The sequence below is a fragment of the Eublepharis macularius genome, chromosome 2, assembly GCF_028583425.1.
Source record: "Eublepharis macularius isolate TG4126 chromosome 2, MPM_Emac_v1.0, whole genome shotgun sequence".
NCBI classification, from domain to species: Eukaryota; Metazoa; Chordata; class Lepidosauria; order Squamata; family Eublepharidae; genus Eublepharis; species Eublepharis macularius.
Window position 1 is genome coordinate 209,966,427 of NC_072791.1, and position 21,266 is coordinate 209,987,692.

At 62.9% G+C, this 21,266-nt stretch overlaps 1 protein-coding gene across 1 annotated transcript; it reads left to right on the forward strand.

Annotated features, from left to right (window-relative positions):
- The first annotated feature begins 593 nt into the window (after window positions 1–593).
- Window positions 594–18,385, forward strand: LOC129323599 (pneumococcal serine-rich repeat protein-like). Its single transcript, XM_054970126.1, has 13 exons — window positions 594–707; window positions 1,055–1,381; window positions 1,637–2,281; window positions 2,447–2,821; window positions 3,937–4,465; window positions 5,276–5,421; window positions 5,869–6,427; window positions 7,283–7,377; window positions 7,513–7,836; window positions 8,344–8,796; window positions 9,723–9,961; window positions 15,402–15,550; window positions 18,375–18,385. The coding sequence occupies exons 1-13, from the start codon at window positions 594–596 to the stop codon at window positions 18,383–18,385; spliced, it is 3,966 nt and encodes a 1,321-aa protein (XP_054826101.1).
- Window positions 18,386–21,266: the final 2,881 nt, after the last annotated feature.

Genomic DNA, 21,266 nt, shown 5'->3' on the forward strand with positions numbered 1-21,266 from the left:
CTGCGCCTGTGCCTGCGCCTTGTTCTGAGTCTGCGTCTGCGTCTGCGTCTGCGTCTGCGTCTGCGTCTGCGTCTGCGTCTTCGTCTGCGTCTGCGTCTGCGTCTGCGTCTGCTCCTGCTCCTGAGCCTGCGCTTGAGCCTGCGCCTGCGCCTGCGCCTTCACCTGCGTCTGCGTCTGCGTCTGCGTCTGCATATTCGTCTGCGTCTGCGTCTGTGTATTCTTCTGCGTCTTCGTCTTTGTCTTCGTCTTCGTCGTGGTCTGCGTCTGCGTCTGCGTCTGCATCTGCGTCTCCATCTTCATCTTCGTCTTGGTCTGCATCTGCGTCTGCGTCTGCGTCTGCGTCTGCGTCTGCGTCTGCGTCTGCATCATCGTCTGCGTCTGCGTCTGCGTCTGCATCTAGTTCTGCGTCTTCATCTGCGCTTGCGTCTGCGTCTGCGTCTGCGTCTGCGTCTTCGTCTTCGATTTGGTCTGGGTCTGATTTTTGTCTGTGTCTGCGTCTGCGTCTGCGTCTGCGTCTGCGTCTGCGTCTGCGTCTGCATCTTCGTCTTCGTCTTTGTCTTCGTCTTCATCTTCATCTTGGTCTGCGTCTGCGGATGCATCTGCTTCAGCTTCTGCTTCTGCTTCTGCGCCTGTGCCTGCACCTGCGTCTGCGCCTGCACCTGCGCCTGAGCCTGCGCCTGCACCTGTGCTTGCGTCTGCGTCTGCCTGTGCGTCTTCGTCTGCGCCTGCGCCTTCGTCTGCATCTGCGCCTGCGCCTGCGCCTGCGCCTGCGCCTGCGCCTGCGCCTGCGCCTGCGCCTGCGCCTGCGCCTGCGCCTGCGTCTGCGTCTGTGTCTGCTCCTGCTCCTGAGCCTGCGCCTGAGCCTGCATCTGCGCCTGCGCCTGCGCCTGCGCCTGCGCCTGCGCCTGCGCCTGCGCCTGCGCCTGCGCCTGTTTCTGAGTCTGCGTCTGCGTCTGCGTCTGCGTCTGCGTCTGCGTCTGCGTCTGCGTCTGCGTCTGCGTCTGCGCCTGCACTTTCGTTTGCGCCTGCGCCTGCGTCCGCGTCTGTTTCTGAGTCTGCATTTGCGTCTGAATCTTCGTTTTCGTCTTCATCTTCGTCTGCGTCTGCGTCTGCGTCTGCGTCTGCGTCTTGGTCTGCGTCTGCGTCTGCATCTTCGTCTGAGTCTCCGTTTGCCTCTTGGTCGTGGTCTGCGTCTGCTTCTGGGTCTGCGTCTTCGTCTGCGTCTGCGTCTGTGCCTGCGTCTTCGTCTGCGTCTGCGTCTACGTCTGCATCTGTGTCTTCATCTGCTTCTTCGTCTTGGTTTGCGTCTGCGTCTGCGTCTTCGTCTTCATTGTGGTCTGCATCTGCGTCTGCGTCTGCGCCTGCACCTTCGTCTGCGCCTGTACCTGCGCCTGCGCCTGCCCCTGCGCCTGCGCCTGCATCATCGTCTGCGCCTGCGCCTGCGCCTGCGCCTGCGCCTGCGCCTGCATCTTCGTCTGCGTCTGCGTCTGCGTCTGCGTCTGCATCTGCATCTGCCTCTTGGTCTTGGTCTGCGTCTGCGTCTGCGTCTGCGTCTGCGTCTGCGTCTGCATCTGCATCTGCGCCTGCGCCTGAGCCTTCGTCTGCGCCTTCGCCTGCGCCTGCGCCTGCGCTTGAGTCTGTGCCTGCGCCTGCGCCTGCGCCTGCGCCTGCATCTGCGTCTGCTTCTGCATCTGCGTCTGCGTCTGCGTCTGCGTCTGCGTCTGCGTCTGCGTCTGCGTCTGCGCCTGCACCTTTTTCTGTGTCTGCGTCATCGTCATCGTCTGCGTCTGCGTCTGCTTCTTCATCTGCGCCTGCATCATCGTCATCGTCATCGTCTGCGTCTGCGTCTGCGTCTGCGTCTGCGTCTGCGTCTGCGTCTGCGTCTGCGTCTGCTTCTGCGTCTGCGTCTGCGTCTTGGTCTGCGTCTGCGTTTGCGTCTGCGTCTGCGTCTGCGTCTGCGTCTGCGTCAGCGTCAGCGTCTGCGTCTGCGTCTGCGTCTGCGTCTTGGTCTTGGTCTGCGTCTGCGTCTGCGTCTGCGTCTTCGTCTGCGCCTGGGTCTTGGTCTGCGTCTGCGTCTGCGTCTGCGTCTGCGTCTGCGTCTGCATCTGCGTCTGCGTCTGCGTCTGCGTCTTCCTCTGTGCCTGCGCCTTCGTCTGCGTCTGCGTCATCGTCTGCGTCTGCACCTTCGTCTGCGTCTGCGCCTTCGTCTGCGCCTTCGTCTGCAGCTGCGTCTGCGTCTGCGTCTGCGTCTGCGTCTGCGTCTTCGTCTTCGTTGTGGTCTGCGTCTGCGTTTGCGTCTGCGTCTGCGTCTGCGCCTGCGCCTTCGCCTGCGCCTGCGCCTGCGCCTGCGCCTGCGCCTGCGCCTGCGCCTGCGCCTGCGCCTGCGCCTGCGCCTGCGCCTGCGTCTTCGTCTGCGTCTGTGCCTGCGCCTGCGTCTGTTTCTGAGTCTGCGTCTGCGTCTGCGTCTGCGTCTGCGTCTGCGTCTGCGTCTGCGTCTGCGTCTTGGTCTGCGTCTGCGTCTGCGTCTGGGTCTGCGTCTGCATCTTCGTCTGCGTCTCCGTTTGCCTCTTGGTCGTGGTCTGCGTCTGGGTCTGCGTCTTTGTCTGCGTCTGCGTCTGTGCCTGCGTCTTCATCTGCGTCTGCGACAGCGTCTGCATCTGTGTCTTCATCTGCACCTTCGTTTGCGCCTGCGCCTGCGTCTGCGTCTGTGTCTTCATCTGCTTCTTCGTCTTGGTCTGCGTCTGCGTCTGCGTCTTCGTCTTCATTGTGGTTTTCATCTGCGTCTGCGTCTGCGCCTGCACCTTCGTCTGCGCCTGCGCCTGTGCCTGCGCCTGCGCCTGCGCCTGCGCCTGCGCCTGCGCCTGCGCCTGCACTTGCATCTGCGTCTGCATCTGCGTCTGCATCTTCGTGTGCGTCTGCGTCTGCGTCTGCGTCTGCATCTGCATCTGCGTCTTGGTCTTGGTCTTGGTCTTGGTCTGCGTCTGCGTCTGCGTCTGCGTCTGCGTCTGCGTCTGCGTCTGCATCTGCGACTGCGCCTGCGCCTGCGCCTGCGCCTGCCCCTGCGCCTGCGCCTGCGGTTGCATCTGCGTCTGCGTCTGCGTCTGCGTCTGCGTCTGCGTCTGCGTCTGCGTCTGCATCTGAGTCTGCGCCTGCACTTTCGTTTGCGCCTGCGCCTGCGTCCGCGTCTGTTTCTGAGTCTGCATTTCCGTCTGAATCTTCGTTTTCGTCTTCATCTTCGTCTGCGTCTGCGTCTGCGTCTGTGTGTCTGTGTCTGTGTCTGTGTCTGTGTGTCTGTGTCTATGTCTGCGTGTCTGTGTCTGTGTCTGTGTCTGTGTCTGTGTCTGTGTCTTTGTGTCTGTGTCTGTGTCTGTGTCTGCGTCTGCGTCTGCGTCATCGTCTGCGTCTGCGTCTTGGTCTGCATCTGCGTCTGCGTCTGCGTCTGCATCTTCGTCTGCGTCTCCGTTTGCCTCTTGGTCGTGGTCAGCGTCTGCTTCTGGGTCTGCGTCTTCGTCTGCGTCTGCGTCTGCGTCTGTGCCTGCGTCTTCGTCTGCGTCTGCGTCTACGTCTGCATCTGTGTCTTCATCTGCTTCTTCGTCTTGGCCTGCGTCTGCGTCTGCGTCTTCGTCTTCATTGTGGTCTGCATCTGCGTCTGCGTCTGCGTCTGCGCCTGCACCTTCGTCTGCGCCTGCGCCTGCGCCTGCGCCTGCGCCTGCGCCTGCGCCTGCGCCTGCGCCTGCGCCTGCGCCTGCATCTTCGTCTGCGTCTGCGTCTGCGTCTGCGTCTGCATCTGCATCTGCGTCTTGGTCTTGGTCTGCGTCTGCGTCTGCGTCTGCGTCTGCGTCTGCGTCTGCGTCTGCGTCTGCATCTGCGCCTGCGCCTGAGCCTGAGCCTTCGCCTGCGCCTTCGCCTGCGCCTGCGCCTGCGCCTGAGCTTGAGTCTGTGTCTGCGCCTGCGCCTGCGCCTGCGCCTGCATCTGCGTCTGCGTCTGCATCTGCGTCTGCGTCTGCGTCTGTGTCTGCGTCTGCGTCTGCGTCTGCGTCTGCGCCTGCACCTTTTTCTGTGTCTGCGTCATCGTCATCGTCTGCGTCTGCGTCTGCTTCTTCATCTGCACCTGCGTCATCGTCATCGTCATCGTCATCGTCTGCGTCTGTGTCTGCGTCTGTGTCTGCGTCTGCTTCTGCGTCTGCGTCTGCGTCTTTGTCTGCGTCTTTGTCTGCGTCTGCGTCTGCGTCTGCGTCTGCGTCTGCGTCTGCGTCTGCGTCAGCTTCAGCGTCTGCGTCTGCGTCTGCGTCTGCGTCTGCGTCTGCGTCTGCGTCTTGGTCTTGGTCTTGGTCTTGGTCTGCGCCTTCGTCTGCGTCTGCGTCATCGTCTGCGTCTGCACCTTCGTCTGCGTCTGCGTCTGCGCCTTCATCTGCACCTGCGTCTGCGTCTGCGTCTGCGTCTGCGTCTGCGTCTGCGTCTGCGTCTGCGTCTTCGTTGTGGTCTGCGAATGCGTTTGCGTCTGCGTCTGCGTCTGCGTCTGCGCCTGCGCCTTCGCCTGCACCTGCGCCTGCGCCTGCGCCTGCGCCTGCGCCTGCGCCTGCGCCTGCGCCTGCGCCTGCGCCTGCGCCTGCGCCTGCGCCTGCGTCTTCGTCTGCGTCTGTGCCTGCGCCTGCGTCTGCTTCTGAGTCTGCGTCTGCGTCTGCGTCTGCGTCTGCGTCTGCGTCTGCGTCTGCGTCTGCGTCTGCGTCTGGGTCTGCGTCTGCATCTTCGTCTGCGTCTCCGTTTGCCTCTTGGTCGTGGTCTGCGTCTGGGTCTGCATCTTTGTCTGCGTCTGCGTCTGTGCCTGCGTCTTCATCTGCGTCTGCGACAGCGTCTGCATCTGTGTCTTCATCTGCACCTTCGTTTGCGCCTGCGCCTGCGTCTGCGTCTGTGTCTTCATCTGCTTCTTCGTCTTGGTCTGCGTCTGCGTCTGCGTCTTCGTCTTCATTGTGGTTTTCATCTGCGTCTGCGTCTGCGCCTGCACCTTCGTCTGCGCCTGCGCCTGTGCCTGCGCCTGCGCCTGCGCCTGCGCCTGCGCCTGCACTTGCATCTGCGTCTGCATCTGCGTCTGCATCTTCGTCTGCGTCTGCGTCTGCGTCTGCGTCTGCATCTGCATCTGCATCTTGGTCTTGGTCTTGGTCTGCGTCTGCGTCTGCGTCTGTATCTGCGCCTGCGCCTGCGCCTGCGCCTGCGCCTGCGCCTGCGGTTGCATCTGCGTCTGCGTCTGCGTCTGCGTCTGCGTCTGCGCCTGCGCCTGCGCCTGCACCTTTGTCTGTGTCTGCGTCATCGTCATCGTCTGCGTCTGCGTCTGCGTCTGCTTCTTCGTCTGCGCCTGCGTCATCGTCATCGTCATCGTCATCGTCATCGTCTGCATCTGCATCTGCGTCTGCGTCTGCGTCTGCGTCTGCGTCTGTGTCTTGGTCTTGGTCTTGGTCTTGGTCTGCGTCTGCGCCTGCGCCTGCGCCTGCGCCTGCGCCTGCGCCTGCGCCTGCGCCTGTGCCTGTGCCTGCGCCTCCGCCTGAGCCTGAGGCTGAACTTGCGTCTGCGTCTGCGTCTGCATCTGCGTCTGCGTCTGCGCCTGCACCTTTTTCTGGGTCTGCGTCATCGTCATCGTCTGCGTCTGCGTCTGCTTTTTCTTCTGCGCCTGCGCCTGCGCCTGCGCCTGCATCTTCGTCTGCGTCTGCGTCTGCGTCTCCATCTGCATCTGCGTCTTGGTCTTGGTCTTGGTCTGCGTCTGCGTCTGCGTCTGCGTCTGCGTCTGCGTCTGCGTCTGCATCTGCGCCTGCGCCTGAGCCTGAGCCTTCGCCTGCGCCTTCGCCTGCGCCTGCGCCTGCGCCTGAGCTTGAGTCTGTGTCTGCGCCTGCGCCTGCGCCTGCGCCTGCATCTGCGTCTGCGTCTGCATCTGCGTCTGCGTCTGCGTCTGTGTCTGCGTCTGCGTCTGCGTCTGCGTCTGCGCCTGCACCTTTTTCTGTGTCTGCGTCATCGTCATCGTCTGCGTCTGCGTCTGCTTCTTCATCTGCACCTGCGTCATCGTCATCGTCATCGTCTGCGTCTGTGTCTGCGTCTGTGTCTGCGTCTGCTTCTGCGTCTGCGTCTGCGTCTTTGTCTGCGTCTTTGTCTGCGTCTGCGTCTGCGTCTGCGTCTGCGTCAGCGTCTGCGTCAGCGTCAGCGTCTGCGTCTGCGTCTGCGTCTGCGTCTGCGTCTGCGTCTGCGTCTGCGTCTTGGTCTTGGTCTTGGTCTTGGTCTGCGCCTTCGTCTGCGTCTGCGTCATCGTCTGCGTCTGCACCTTCGTCTGCGTCTGCGTCTGCGCCTTCGTCTGCACCTGCGTCTGCGTCTGCGTCTGCGTCTGCGTCTGCGTCTGCGTCTGCGTCTGCGTCTGCGTCTGCGTCTGCGTCTGCGTCTTCGTTGTGGTCTGCGAATGCGTTTGCGTCTGCGTCTGCGTCTGCGTCTGCGCCTTCGCCTGCACCTGCGCCTGCGCCTGCGCCTGCGCCTGCGCCTGCGCCTGCGCCTGCGCCTGCGCCTGCGCCTGCGCCTGCGCCTGCGCCTGCGCCTGCGTCTTCGTCTGCGTCTGTGCCTGCGCCTGCGTCTGTTTCTGAGTCTGCGTCTGCGTCTGCGTCTGCGTCTGCGTCTGCGTCTGCGTCTGCGTCTGCGTCTGCGTCTGCGTCTGCATCTTCGTCTACGTCTCCGTTTGCCTCTTGGTCGTGGTCTGCGTCTGGGTCTGCGTCTTTGTCTGCGTCTGCGTCTGTGCCTGCGTCTTCATCTGCGTCTGCGACAGCGTCTGCATCTGTGTCTTCATCTGCACCTTCGTTTGCGCCTGCGCCTGCGTCTGCGTCTGTGTCTTCATCTGCTTCTTCGTCTTGGTCTGCGTCTGCGTCTGCGTCTTCGTCTTCATTGTGGTTTTCATCTGCGTCTGCGTCTGCGCCTGCACCTTCGTCTGCGCCTGCGCCTGTGCCTGCGCCTGCGCCTGCGCCTGCGCCTGCACTTGCATCTGCGTCTGCATCTGCGTCTGCATCTTCGTCTGCGTCTGCGTCTGCGTCTGCGTCTGCATCTGCATCTGCATCTTGGTCTTGGTCTTGGTCTGCGTCTGCGTCTGCGTCTGTATCTGCGCCTGCGCCTGCGCCTGCGCCTGCGCCTGCGCCTGCGGTTGCATCTGCGTCTGCGTCTGCGTCTGCGTCTGCGTCTGCGTCTGCGCCTGCGCCTGCGCCTGCACCTTTGTCTGTGTCTGCGTCATCGTCATCGTCTGCGTCTGCGTCTGCGTCTGCTTCTTCGTCTGCGCCTGCGTCATCGTCATCGTCATCGTCATCGTCATCGTCTGCATCTGCATCTGCGTCTGCGTCTGCGTCTGCGTCTGCGTCTGTGTCTTGGTCTTGGTCTTGGTCTTGGTCTTGGTCTGCGTCTGCGCCTGCGCCTGCGCCTGCGCCTGCGCCTGCGCCTGCGCCTGCGCCTGCGCCTGCGCCTGTGCCTGTGCCTGCGCCTCCGCCTGAGCCTGAGGCTGAACTTGCGTCTGCGTCTGCGTCTGCGTCTGCATCTGCGTCTGCGTCTGCGCCTGCACCTTTTTCTGGGTCTGCGTCATCGTCATCGTCTGCGTCTGCGTCTGCTTTTTCTTCTGCGCCTGCGCCGTCTCCGTCTGCGTCTGCGCCTGCGCCTGCGCCTTCATCTGCGTCTGCGTCATCATCTGCACCTTCATCTGCGCCTGCGCCTGCGCCTGCGCCTGCGCCTTGTTCTGCGTCTGCGTCTGCGTCTGCGTCTGCGTCTGCGTCTGCGTCTGCGTCTGCGTCTGCGTCTGCGTCTGCGTCTGCGTCTGCGTCTGCTCCTGCTCCTGAGCCTGCGCCTGAACCTGCGCCTGCGCCTGCGCCTGCGTCTGCGTCTGCGTCTGCGTCTGCGTCTGCGTCTGCATATTCGTCTGCGTCTGTGTATTCTTCTGCGTCTTCGTCTTTGTCTTCGTCTTCGTCGTGGTCTGCGTCTGCGTCTGCGTCTGCATCTGCGTCTCCGTCTTCATCTTCGTCTTGGTCTGCATCGGCGTCTGTGTCTGCGTCTGCATCTGCGTCTGAACCTGCGCCTGCGCCTGCGCCTGCGCCTGCGCCTGCGCCTGCGTCTGCGTCTGCATATTCGTCTGCGTCTGCGTCTGTGTATTCTTCTGCGTCTTCGTCTTTGTCTTCGTCTTCGTCGTGGTCTGCGTCTGCGCCTGCGTCTGCATCTGCGTCTGCGTCTGCGCCTGCGCCTGCATCTGCGTCTGCGTCTGCGTCTGCTCCTGCTCCTGAGCCTGCGCCTGAGCCTGCATCTGCGCCTGCGCCTGTGCCTGCGCCTGCGCCTGTTTCTGAGTCTGCGTCTGCGTCTGCGTCTGCGTCTGCGTCTGCGTCTGCGTCTGCGTCATCATCTGTGTCTGCGTCTGCGTCTGCGTCTGCGTCTGCGTCTGCGTCTGCGTCTGCGTCTGCGTCTGCGTCTGCGTCTGACTCTGCGCCTGCACTTTCGTTTGCGCCTGCGCCTGCGTCTGCGTCTGATTCTGAGTCTGCATTTGCGTCTGAATCTTCGTTTTCGTCTTCATCTTCGTCTGCGTCTGCGTCTGCGTCTGCGTCTGCGTCTGCGTCTGCGTCTGCGTCTGCGTCTGCGTCTGCGTCTGCGTCTTGGTTTGCGTCTGCGTCTGCGTCTCCGTTTGCCTCTTGGTCGTGGTCTGCGTCTGCTTCTGGGTCTGCGTCTTCGTCTTCGTCTGCGTCTGTGCCTGCGCCTACGTCTGCGTCTGCGTCTGCGTCTGCGTCTGCGTCTGCGTCTGCGTCTGTGTCTGCTCCTGCTCATGAGCCTGCGCCTGCGCCTGCGCCTGCGCCTGCGCCTGCGCCTGCGCCTGCGCCTGCGCCTGCACCTGCGCCTGCGCCTGCGCCTGTTTCTGAGTCTGCGTCTGCGTCTGCGTCTGCGTCTGCGTCTGCGTCTGCGTCTGCGTCATCATCTGTGTCTGCGTCTGCGTCTGCGTCTGCGTCTGCGTCTGCGTCTGCGTCTGCGTCTGAGTCTGCGCCTGCACTTTCGTTTGCGCCTGCGCCTGCGTCCGCGTCTGTTTCTGAGTCTGCATTTGCGTCTGAATCTTCGTTTTCGTCTTCATCTTCGTTTGCGTCTGCATCTGCGTCTCCGTCTTCATCTTCGTCTTGGTCTGCATCTGCGTCTGTGTCTGCGTCTGCATCTGCGTCTGAACCTGCGCCTGCGCCTGCGCCTGCGCCTGCGCCTGCGTCTGCGTCTGCGTCTGCATATTCGTCTGCGTCTGCGTCTGTGTATTCTTCTGCGTCTTCGTCTTTGTCTTCGTCTTCATCGTGGTCTGCGTCTGCGTCTGCGTCTGCATCTGCGTCTCCGTCTTCATCTTCGTCTTGGTCTGCATCTGCGTCTGTGTCTGCGTCTGCATCTGCGTCTGCGTCTGCATCATCGTCTGCGTCTGCGTCTGCGTCTGCATCTACTTCTGCGTCTGCGTCTGCGTCTGCGTCTGCGTCTGCGTCTGCGTCTGCGTCTGTGTCTGCGTCTGCGTCTGCGTCTTCGTCTTCGATTTGGTCTGGGTCTGATTTTTGTCTGTGTCTGCGTCTGCGTCTGCTTCTGCGTCTGCGTCTGCGTCTGCGCCTGCGCCTGCATCTGCGTCTGCGTCTGCATCTGCTCCTGCTCCTGAGCCTGCGCCTGAGCCTGCATCTGCGCCTGCGCCTGTGCCTGCGCCTGTGCCTGTTTCTGAGTCTGCGTCTGCGTCTGCGTCTGCGTCTGCGTCTGCGTCTGCGTCTGCGTCTGCGTCATCATCTGTGTCTGCGTCTGCGTCTGCGTCTGCGTCTGCGTCTGCGTCTGCGTCTGCGTCTGCGTCTGCGTCTGCGTCTGCGTCTGCTCCTGCACTTTCGTTTGCGCCTGCGCCTGCGTCTGCGTCTGATTCTGAGTCTGCATTTGCGTCTGAATCTTCGTTTTCGTCTTCATCTTCGTCTGCGTCTGCTTCTGCGTCTGCGTCTGCGTCTGCTTCTGCGTCTGCGTCTGCGTCTGCGTCTGCGTCTGCGTCTGCGTCTTGGTCTGCGTCTGCGTCTGCGTCTGTGTCTGCATCTTCTTCTGCGTCTCCGTTTGCCTCTTGGTCGTGGTCTGCGTCTGCTTCTGGGTCTGCGTCTTCGTCTGCGTCTGCGTCTGTGCCTGCGCCTACGTCTGCGTCTGCGTCTGCGTCTGCGTCTGCGTCTGTGTCTGCTCCTGCTCCTGAGCCTGCGCCTGCGCCTGCGCCTGCGCCTGCGCCTGCGCCTGCGCCTGCGCCTGCGCCTGCGCCTGCGCCTGCGCCTGCGCCTGCGCCTGCGCCTGTTTCTGAGTCTGCGTCTGCGTCTGCGTCTGCGTCTGCGTCTGCGTCTGCGTCTGCGTCATCATCTGTGTCTGCGTCTGCGTCTGCGTCTGCGTCTGCGTCTGCGTCTGCGTCTGCGTCTGCGTCTGAGTCTGCGCCTGCACTTTCGTTTGCGCCTGCGCCTGCGTCCGCGTCTGTTTCTGAGTCTGCATTTGCGTCTGAATCTTCGTTTTCGTCTTCATCTTCGTTTGCGTCTGCGTCTGCGTCTGCGTCTGCGTCTTGGTCTGCGTCTGCGTCTGCGTCTGCGTCTGCATCTTCGTCTGCGTCTCCGTTTGCCTCTTGGTCGTGGTCTGCGTCTGCTTCTGGGTCTGCGTCTTTGTCTGCGTCTGCGTCTGTGCCTGCGTCTTCGTCTGCGTCTGCGTCTACGTCTGCATCTGTGTCTTCATCTGCTTCTTCATCTTGGTCTGCGTCTGCGTCTGCGTCTTCGTCTTCATTGTGGTCTGCATCTGCGTCTGCGTCTGCGCCTGCACCTTCGTCTGCGCCTGCGCCTGCGCCTGCACCTGCGCCTGCGCCTGCGCCTGCGCCTGCGCCTGCGCCTGCGCCTGCGCCTGCGCCTGCGCCTGCGCCTGCGCCTGCGCCTGCGCCTGCGCCTGCGCCTTGTTCTGCGTCTGCGTCTGCGTCTGCGTCTGCGTCTGCGTCTGCGTCTGCGTCTGCGTCTGCGTCTGCGTCTGCGTCTGCGTCTGCGTCTGCGTCTGCTCCTGCTCCTGAGCCTGCGCCTGAACCTGCGCCTGCGCCTGCGCCTGCGCCTGCGTCTGCGTCTGCGTCTGCGTCTGCGTCTGCATATTCGTCTGCGTCTGCGTCTGTGTATTCTTCTGCGTCTTCGTCTTTGTCTTCGTCTTCGTCGTGGTCTGCGTCTGCGTCTGCGTCTGCATCTGCGTCTCCGTCTTCATCTTCGTCTTGGTCTGCATCGGCGTCTGTGTCTGCGTCTGCATCTGCGTCTGAACCTGCGCCTGCGCCTGCGCCTGCGCCTGCGCCTGCGTCTGCGTCTGCGTCTGCATATTCGTCTGCGTCTGCGTCTGTGTATTCTTCTGCGTCTTCGTCTTTGTCTTCGTCTTCGTCGTGGTCTGCGTCTGCGTCTGCGTCTGCATCTGCGTCTGCGTCTGCGCCTGCGCCTGCATCTGCGTCTGCGTCTGCGTCTGCGTCTGCTCCTGCTCCTGAGCCTGCGCCTGAGCCTGCATCTGCGCCTGCGCCTGCGCCTGTGCCTGCGCCTGTTTCTGAGTCTGCGTCTGCGTCTGCGTCTGCGTCTGCGTCTGCGTCTGCGTCTGCGTCATCATCTGTGTCTGCGTCTGCGTCTGCGTCTGCGTCTGCGTCTGCGTCTGCGTCTGCGTCTGCGTCTGCGTCTGCGTCTGCGTCTGCGTCTGACTCTGCGCCTGCACTTTCGTTTGCGCCTGCGCCTGCGTCTGCGTCTGATTCTGAGTCTGCATTTGCGTCTGAATCTTCGTTTTCGTCTTCATCTTCGTCTGCGTCTGCGTCTGCGTCTGCGTCTGCGTCTGCGTCTGCGTCTGCGTCTTGGTTTGCGTCTGCGTCTGCGTCTCCGTTTGCCTCTTGGTCGTGGTCTGCGTCTGCTTCTGGGTCTGCGTCTTCGTCTTCGTCTGCGTCTGTGCCTGCGCCTACGTCTGCGTCTGCGTCTGCGTCTGCGTCTGCGTCTGCGTCTGCGTCTGTGTCTGCTCCTGCTCATGAGCCTGCGCCTGCGCCTGCGCCTGCGCCTGCGCCTGCGCCTGCGCCTGCGCCTGCGCCTGCGCCTGCGCCTGCGCCTGTTTCTGAGTCTGCGTCTGCGTCTGCGTCTGCGTCTGCGTCTGCGTCTGCGTCTGCGTCTGCGTCATCATCTGTGTCTGCGTCTGCGTCTGCGTCTGCGTCTGCGTCTGCGTCTGCGTCTGAGTCTGCGCCTGCACTTTCGTTTGCGCCTGCGCCTGCGTCCGCGTCTGTTTCTGAGTCTGCATTTGCGTCTGAATCTTCGTTTTCGTCTTCATCTTCGTTTGCGTCTGCATCTGCGTCTCCGTCTTCATCTTCGTCTTGGTCTGCATCTGCGTCTGTGTCTGCGTCTGCATCTGCGTCTGAACCTGCGCCTGCGCCTGCGCCTGCGCCTGCGCCTGCGTCTGCGTCTGCGTCTGCATATTCGTCTGCGTCTGCGTCTGTGTATTCTTCTGCGTCTTCGTCTTTGTCTTCGTCTTCATCGTGGTCTGCGTCTGCGTCTGCGTCTGCATCTGCGTCTCCGTCTTCATCTTCGTCTTGGTCTGCATCTGCGTCTGTGTCTGCGTCTGCATCTGCGTCTGCGTCTGCATCATCGTCTGCGTCTGCGTCTGCGTCTGCATCTACTTCTGCGTCTGCGTCTGCGTCTGCGTCTGCGTCTGCGTCTGCGTCTGCGTCTGTGTCTGCGTCTGCGTCTGCGTCTTCGTCTTCGATTTGGTCTGGGTCTGATTTTTGTCTGTGTCTGCGTCTGCGTCTGCTTCTGCGTCTGCGTCTGCGTCTGCGCCTGCGCCTGCATCTGCGTCTGCGTCTGCATCTGCTCCTGCTCCTGAGCCTGCGCCTGAGCCTGCATCTGCGCCTGCGCCTGTGCCTGCGCCTGTGCCTGTTTCTGAGTCTGCGTCTGCGTCTGCGTCTGCGTCTGCGTCTGCGTCTGCGTCTGCGTCTGCGTCATCATCTGTGTCTGCGTCTGCGTCTGCGTCTGCGTCTGCGTCTGCGTCTGCGTCTGCGTCTGCGTCTGCGTCTGCGTCTGCGTCTGCGTCTGCTCCTGCACTTTCGTTTGCGCCTGCGCCTGCGTCTGCGTCTGATTCTGAGTCTGCATTTGCGTCTGAATCTTCGTTTTCGTCTTCATCTTCGTCTGCGTCTGCTTCTGCGTCTGCGTCTGCGTCTGCGTCTGCGTCTGCGTCTGCGTCTTGGTCTGCGTCTGCGTCTGCGTCTGCGTCTGCATCTTCTTCTGCGTCTCCGTTTGCCTCTTGGTCGTGGTCTGCGTCTGCTTCTGGGTCTGCGTCTTCGTCTGCGTCTGCGTCTGTGCCTGCGCCTACGTCTGCGTCTGCGTCTGCGTCTGCGTCTGCGTCTGCGTCTGCGTCTGTGTCTGCTCCTGCTCCTGAGCCTGCGCCTGCGCCTGCGCCTGCGCCTGCGCCTGCGCCTGCGCCTGCGCCTGCGCCTGCGTCTGCGTCTGCGTCTGCGCCTGCGCCTGCGCCTGTTTCTGAGTCTGCGTCTGCATCTGCGTCTGCGTCTGCGTCTGCGTCTGCGTCTGCGTCATCATCTGTGTCTGCGTCTGCGTCTGCGTCTGCGTCTGCGTCTGCGTCTGCGTCTGCGTCTGCGTCTGCGTCTGCGTCTGCGTCTGCGTCTGCGTCTGAGTCTGCGCCTGCACTTTCGTTTGCGCCTGCGCCTGCGTCCGCGTCTGTTTCTGAGTCTGCATTTGCGTCTGAATCTTCGTTTTCGTCTTCATCTTCGTTTGCGTCTGCGTCTGCGTCTGCGTCTGCGTCTTGGTCTGCGTCTGCGTCTGCGTCTGCGTCTGCATCTTCGTCTGCGTCTCCGTTTGCCTCTTGGTCGTGGTCTGCGTCTGCTTCTGGGTCTGCGTCTTTGTCTGCGTCTGCGTCTGTGCCTGCGTCTTCGTCTGCGTCTGCGTCTACGTCTGCATCTGTGTCTTCATCTGCTTCTTCATCTTGGTCTGCGTCTGCGTCTGCGTCTTCGTCTTCATTGTGGTCTGCATCTGCGTCTGCGTCTGCGCCTGCACCTTCGTCTGCGCCTGCGCCTGCGCCTGCGCCTGCACCTGCGCCTGCGCCTGCGCCTGCGCCTGCGCCTGCGCCTGCGCCTGCGCCTGCGCCTGCGCCTGCGCCTGCGCCTGCATCTTCGTCTGCGTCTGCGTCTGCGTCTGCATCTGCATCTGCGTCTTGGTCTTGGTCTGCGTCTGCGTCTGCGTCTGCGTCTGCGTCTGCGTCTGCGTCTGCGTCTGCGTCTGCGTCTGCGTCTGCGTCTGCGTCTGCGTCTGCGTCTGCATCTGCATCTGCGCCTGCGCCTGAGCCTTCGCCTGCGCCTTCGCCTGCGCCTGCGCCTGCGCTTGAGTCTGTGCTTGTGCCTGCGCCTGCGCCTGCGCCTGCATCTGCGTCTGCGTCTGCATCTGCGTCTGCGTCTGCGTCTGTGTCTGCGTCTGCGTCTGCGTCTGCGTCTGCGCCTGCACCTTTGTCTGTGTCTGCGTCATCGTCATCGTCTGCGTCTGCGTCTGCTTCTTCATCTGCGCCTGCGTCATCGTCATCGTCATCGTCTGCGTCTGCGTCTGCGTCTGCGTCTGCTTCTGCGTCTGCGTCTGCGTCTGCGTCTTGGTCTGCGTCTGCGTCTGCGTCTGCGTCTGCGTCTGCGTCTGCATCTGCGTCTGCGTCAGCGTCAGCGTCTGCGTCTGCGTCTGCGTCTGCGTCTGCGTCTGCGTCTGCGTCTGCGTCTGCGTCTGCGTCTGCGTCTTGGTCTGCGTCTGCGTCTGCGTCTGCGTCTTCGTCTGCGTCTGGGTCTTGGTCTGCGTCTGCGTCTGCGTCTGCGTCTGCGTCTGCGTCTGCGTCTGCGTCTGCGTCTGCGTCTGCGTCTGCGTCTTCCTCTGCGCCTGCGCCTTCGTCTGCGTCTGCGTCATCGTCTGCGTCTGCACCTTCGTCTGCGTCTGCGCCTTCGTCTGCGCCTTCGTCTGCACTTGCGTCTGCGTCTGAGTCTGTGTCTGCGTCTGAGTCTGCGTCTGCGTCTGCGTCTGCGTCTTCGTCTTTGTTGTGGTCTGCGTCTGCGTTTGCGTCTGCGCCTGCGCCTGCGCCTGCGCCTGCGCCTGCGCCTGCGCCTGCGTCTGCGCCTGCGCCTGCGCCTGCGCCTGCGCCTGCGCCTGCGTCTTCGTCTGCGTCTGTGCCTGCTCCTGCGTCTGCGTCTGCGTCTGCGTCTGCGTCTGCGTCTGCGTCTGCGTCTGCGTCTGCGTCTGCGTCTGCGTCTGGGTCTGCGTCTGCATCTTCGTCTGCGTCTCCGTTTGCCTCTTGGTCGTGGTCTGCGTCTGGGTCTGCGTCTTTGTCTGCGTCTGCGTCTGTGCCTGCGTCTTCATCTGCGTCTGCGACAGCGTCTGCATCTGTGTCTTCATCTGCACCTTCGTTTGCGCCTGCGCCTGCGTCTGCGTCTGTGTCTTCATCTGCTTCTTCGTCTTGGTCTGCGTCTGCGTCTGCGTCTTCGTCTTCATTGTGGTTTTCATCTGCGCCTGCGCCTGCGCCTGCGCCTGCGCCTGCGCCTGCGCCTGCGCCTGCGCCTGCGCCTGCGCCTGCACTTGCATCTGCGTCTGCATCTGCGTCTGCATCTTTGTCTGCGTCTGCGTCTGCGTCTGCGTCTTCATCTGCATCTGCGTCTTGGTCTTGGTCTTGGTCTGCGTCTGCGTCTGCGTCTGCGTCTGCGTCTGCGTCTGCATCTGCGCCTGCGCCTGCGCCTGCGCCTGCGCCTGCACCTGCGGTTGCGTCTGCGTCTGCGTCTGCGTCTGCGTCTGCTTCTGCGTCTGCGCCTGCACCTTTGTCTGTGTCTGCGTCATCGTCATCGTCTGCGTCTGCGTCTGCTTCTTCGTCTGCGCCTGCGTCATCGTCATCGTCATCGTCATCGTCATCGTCATCGTCATCGTCTGCATCTGCATCTGCGTCTGCGTCTGCGTCTGCGTCTGCGTCTGCGTCTGCGTCTGTGTCTTGGTCTTGGTCTTGGTCTTGGTCTTGGCCTGCGCCTGCGCCTGTGCCTGCGCCTGCGCCTGCGCCTGCGCCTGCGCCTGCGCCTGCGCCTGCGCCTGCGCCTGCGCCTGCGCCTGCGCCTGCGCCTGCGCCTGCGCCTGCGCCTGCGCCTGCGCCTGCGCCTGTGCCTGCGCCTCCTCCTGAGCCTGAGGCTGAACTTGCGTCTGCGTCTGCGTCTGCATCTGCGTCTGCGTCTGCGCCTGCACCTTTGTCTGGGTCTGCGTAATCGTCATCGTCTGCGTCTGCTTCTGCTTTTTCTTCTGCGCCTGCGCCTTTGTCTGCGTCTGCGTCATCGTCTGCGCCTGCGTCTGCGTCTGCACCTTCATCTGCGCCTGCGCCTGCGTTTGCGTCTGCGTCTGCGTCTTGGTCTTCGTCTGCGTCTGCGCCTGCGCCTGCGCCTGCGCCTGCGCCTGCGCCTGCGCCTGCGCCTGCGCCTGCGCCTGCGCCTGCGCCTGCGCCTGCGCCTGCGCCTGAGCCTGAGCCTGAACTTGCGTCTGCGTCTGCGTCTGCATCTGCGTCTGCGTCTGCGCCTGCACCTTTGTCTGGGTCTGCGTCATCGTCATCGTCTGCGTCTGCGTCTGCTTTTTCTTCTGCGCCTGCGCCGTCTCCGTCTGCGTCTGCGTCTGCGTCTGCGCCTGCGCCTTCGTCTGCGTCTGCGTCATCGTCTGCACCTTCATCTGCGCCTGCGCCTGCGCCTGCGCCTGCGCCTGCGCCTTGTTCTGAGTCTGCGTCTGCGTCTGCGTCTGCGTCTGCGTCTGCGTCTGCGTCTGCGTCTGCGTCTGCGTCTTCGTCTGCGTCTGCGTCTGCGTCTGCGTCTGTTCCTGCTCCTGAGCCTGCGCCTGAATTTGCGCCTGCGCCTGCGCCTGCGCCTGCGCCTGCGCCTGCGTCTGCGTCTGCATATTCGTCTGCGTCTGCGTCTGTGTATTCTTCTGCGTCTTCGTCTTTGTCTTCGTCTTCGTCGTGGTCTGCGTCTGCGTCTGCGTCTGCGTCTGCATCTGCGTCTCCGTCTTCATCTTCGTCTTGGTCTGCATCTGCGTCTGTGTCTGCGTCTGCATCTGCGTCTGAACCTGCGCCTGCGCCTGCGCCTGCGCCTGCGTCTGCGTCTGCGTCTGCGTCTGCGTCTGCATATTCGTCTGCGTCTGCGTCTGTGTATTCTTCTGCGTCTTCGTCTTTGTCTTCGTCTTCGTCGTGGTCTGCGTCTGCGTCTGCGTCTGCATCTGCGTCTCCGTCTTCATCTTCGTCTTGGTCTGCATCTGTGTCTGTGTCTGCGTCTGCATCTGCGTCTGCGTCTGCATCATCGTCTGCGTCTGCGTCTGCGTCTGCATCTACTTCTGCGTCTTTATCTGCGTCTGCGTCTGCGTCTGCGTCTGCGTCTGCGTCTGCGTCTGCGTCTTCGTCTTCGATTTGGTCTGGGTCTGATTTTTGTCTGTGTCTGCGTCTGCGTCTGCTTCTGCGTCTGCGTCTGCGTCTGCGCCTGCATCTGCGTCTGCGTCTGTGTCTGCTCCTGCTCCTGAGCCTGCGCCTGAGCCTGCATCTGCGCCTGCGACTGCGCCTGCGCCTGCGCCTGTTTCTGAGTCTGCGTCTGCGTCTGCGTCTGCGTCTGCGTCTGCGTCTGCGTCTGCGTCTGCGTCTGCGTCTGCGTCTGCGTCTCCGTCTCCGTCTCCGTCTCCGTCTCCGTCTCCGTCTGCGTCATCATCTGCGTCTGCGTCTGCGTCTGCGTCTGCGTCTGAGTCGGCGCCTGCACTTTCGTTTGCGCCTGTGCCTGCGTCTGCGTCTGTTTCTGAGTCTGCATTTCCGTCTGAATCTTCGTTTTCGTCTTCATCTTCGTCTGCGTCTGCGTCTGCGTCTGCGTCTGCGTCTTGGTCTGCGTCTGCGTCTGCGTCTGCATCTTCGTCTGCGTCTCCGTTTGCCTCTTGGTCGTGGTCTGCGTCTGCTTCTGGGTCTGCGTCTTCGTCTGCGTCTGCGTCTGTGCCTGCGTCTTCGTCTGCGTCTGCGTCTACTTCTGCATCTGTGTCTTCATCTGCTTCTTCGTCTTGGTCTGCGTCTGCGTCTGTGTCTGCGTCTGCATCTGCGTCTGCGTCTGCATCATCGTCTGCGTCTGCGTCTGCGTCTGCATCTACTTCTGCGTCTGCGTCTGCGTCTGCGTCTGCGTCTGCGTCTGCGTCTGCGTCTGCGTCTGCGTCTGCGTCTGCGTCTTCGTCTTCGATTTGGTCTGGGTCTGATTTTTGTCTGTGTCTGCGTCTGCGTCTGCTTCTGCATCTGCGTCTGCGTCTGCGCCTGCGCCTGCGCCTGCATCTGCGTCTGCGTCTGCGTCTGCTCCTGCTCCTGAGCCTGCGCCTGAGCCTGCATCTGCGCCTGCGCCTGTGCCTGCGCCTGCGCCTGTTTCTGAGTTTGCGTCTGCGTCTGCGTCTGCGTCTGCGTCTGCGTCTGCGTCTGCGTCTGCGTCTGCGTCTGCGTCTGCGTCTGCGTCATCATCTGTGTCTGCGTCTGCGTCTGCGTCTGCGTCTGCGTCTGCGTCTGAGTCTGCGCCTGCACTTTCGTTTGCGCCTGCGCCTGCGTCTGCGTCTGTTTCTGAGTCTGCATTTGCGTCTGAATCTTCGTTTTCGTCTTCATCTTCGTCTGCGTCTGCGTCTGCGTCTGCGTCTGCGTCTGCGTCTGCGTCTTGGTCTGCGTCTGCGTCTGCGTCTGCATCTTCGTCTGCGTCTCCGTTTGCCTCTTGGTCGTGGTCTGCGTCTGCTTCTGGGTCTGCGTCTTCGTCTGCGTCTGCGTCTGTGCCTGCGCCTACGTCTGCGTCTGCGTCTGCGTCTGCGTCTGTGTCTGCTCCTGCTCCTGAGCCTGCGCCTGAGCGTCCGCCTGCGCCTGCGCCTGCGCCTGCGCCTGCGCCTGCGCCTGTTTCTGAGTCTGCGTCTGCGTCTGCGTCTGCGTCTGCGTCTGCGTCTGCGTCTGCGTCTGCGTCATCATCTGCGTCTGCGTCTGCGTCTGCGTCTGCGTCTGCGTCTGCGTCTGCGTCTGCGTCTGAGTCTGCGCCTGCACTTTCGTTTGCGCCTGCGCCTGCGTCCGCGTCTGTTTCTGAGTCTGCATTTGCATCTGAATCTTCGTTTTCGTCTTCATCTTCGTCTGCGTCTGCGTCTGCGTCTGCGTCTGCGTCTTGGTCTGCGTCTGCGTCTGCGTCTGCGTCTGCATCTTCGTCTGCGTCTCCGTTTGCCTCTTGGTCGTGGTCTGCGTCTGCTTCTGGGTCTGCGTCTTTGTCTGCGTCTGCGTCTGTGCCTGCGTCTTCGTCTGCGTCTGCGTCTACGTCTGCATCTGTGTCTTCATCTGCTTCTTCGTCTTGGTCTGCGTCTGCGTCTGCGTCTTCGTCTTCATTGTGGTCTGCATCTGCGTCTGCGTCTGCGCCTGCACCTTCGTCTGCGCCTGCGCCTGCGCCTGCGCCTACGCCTGCGCCTGCGCCTGCGCCTGCGCCTGCGCCTGCGCCTGCGCCTGCGCCTGCGCCTGCGCCTGCGCCTGCGCCTGCGCCTGCATCTTCGTCTGCGTCTGCGTCTGCGTCTGCATCTGCATCTGCGTCTTGGTCTTGGTCTGCGTCTGCGTCTGCGTCTGCGTCTGCGTCTGCGTCTGCGTCTGCGTCTGCGTCTGCATCTGCGCCTGCGCCTGAGCCTTCGCCTGCGCCTTCGCCTGCGCCTGCGCCTGCGCTTGAGTCTGTGCCTGTGCCTGCGCCTGCGCCTGCGCCTGCATCTGCGTCTGCGTCTGCATCTGCGTCTGCGTCTGCGTCTGCGTCTGCGTCTGTGTCTGCGTCTGCGTCTGCGTCTGCGTCTGCGTCTGCGCCTGCACCTTTGTCTGTGTCTGCGTCATCGTCATCGTCTGCGTCTGCGTCTGCTTCTTCATCTGCGCCTGCGTCATCGTCATCGTCATCGTCTGCGTCTGTGTCTGCGTCTGCGTCTGCTTCTGCGTCTGCGTCTGCGTCTTGGTCTGCGTCTGCGTCTGCGTCTGCGTCTGCGTCTGCGTCTGCGTCAGCGTCAGCGTCTGCGTCTGCGTCTGCGTCTGCGTCTGCGTCTGCGTCTGTGTCTGCGTCTGCGTCTTGGTCTTGGTCTGCGTCTGCGTCTGCGTCTGCGTCTTCGTCTGCGTCTGGGTCTTGGTCTGCGTCTGCGTCTGCGTCTGCGTCTGCGTCTGCGTCTGCGTCTGCGTCTGCGTCTGCGTCTGCGTCTGCGTCTGCGTCTTCCTCTGCGCCTGCGCCTTCGTCTGCGTCTGCACCTTCGTCTGCATCTGCGCCTTCGTCTGCGCCTTCGTCTGCACTTGCGTCTGCGTCTGTGTCTGCGTCTGAGTCTGCGTCTGCGTCTGCGTCTGCGCCTTCGTCTTTGTTGTGGTCTGCGCCTGCGCCTGCGCCTGCGCCTGCGCCTGCGCCTGCGCCTGCGCCTGCGCCTGCGCCTGCGCCTGCGCCTGCGCCTTCGTCTGCGTCTGCGCCTGCGCCTGCGTCTGTTTCTGAGTCTGCGTCTGCGTCTGCGTCTGCGTCTGCGTCTGCGTCTGCGTCTGCGTCTGCGTCTGCGTCTGCGTCTTGGTCTGCGTCTGCGTCTGCGTCTGGGTCTGCGTCTGCATCTTCGTCTGCGTCTCCGTTTGCCTCTTGGTCGTGGTCTGCGTCTGGGTCTGCGTCTTTGTCTGCGTCTGCGTCTGTGCCTGCGTCTTCATCTGCGTCTGCGACAGCGTCTGCATCTGTGTCTTCATCTGCACCTTCGTTTGCGCCTGCGCCTGCGTCTGCGTCTGCGTCTTCATCTGCTTCTTCGTCTTGGTCTGCGTCTGCGTCTGCGTCTTCGTCTTCATTGTGGTTTTCATCTGCGCCTGCGCCTGCGCCTGCGCCTGCGCCTGCGCCTGCGTCTTCGTCTGCATCTGTGCCTGCGCCTGCGTCTGCGTCTGGGTCTCCGTCTGCATCTTCGTCTGCGTCTCCGTTTGCCTCTTGGTCGTGGTCTGCGTCTGGGTCTGCGTCTTTGTCTGCGTCTGAGTCTGTGCCTGCGTCTTCATCTGCGTCTGCGACAGCGTCTGCATCTGTGTCTTCATCTGCACCTTCGTTTGCGCCTGCGCCTGCGCCTGCGTCTGTGTCTTCATCTGCACCTTCGTTTGCGCCTGCGCCTGCGCCTGCGTCTGTGTCTTCATCTGCTTCTTCGTCTTGGTCTGCGCCTGCGCCTGCGCCTGCGTCTGTGTCTTCATCTGCTTCTTCGTCATCGTCTGCGTCTGTG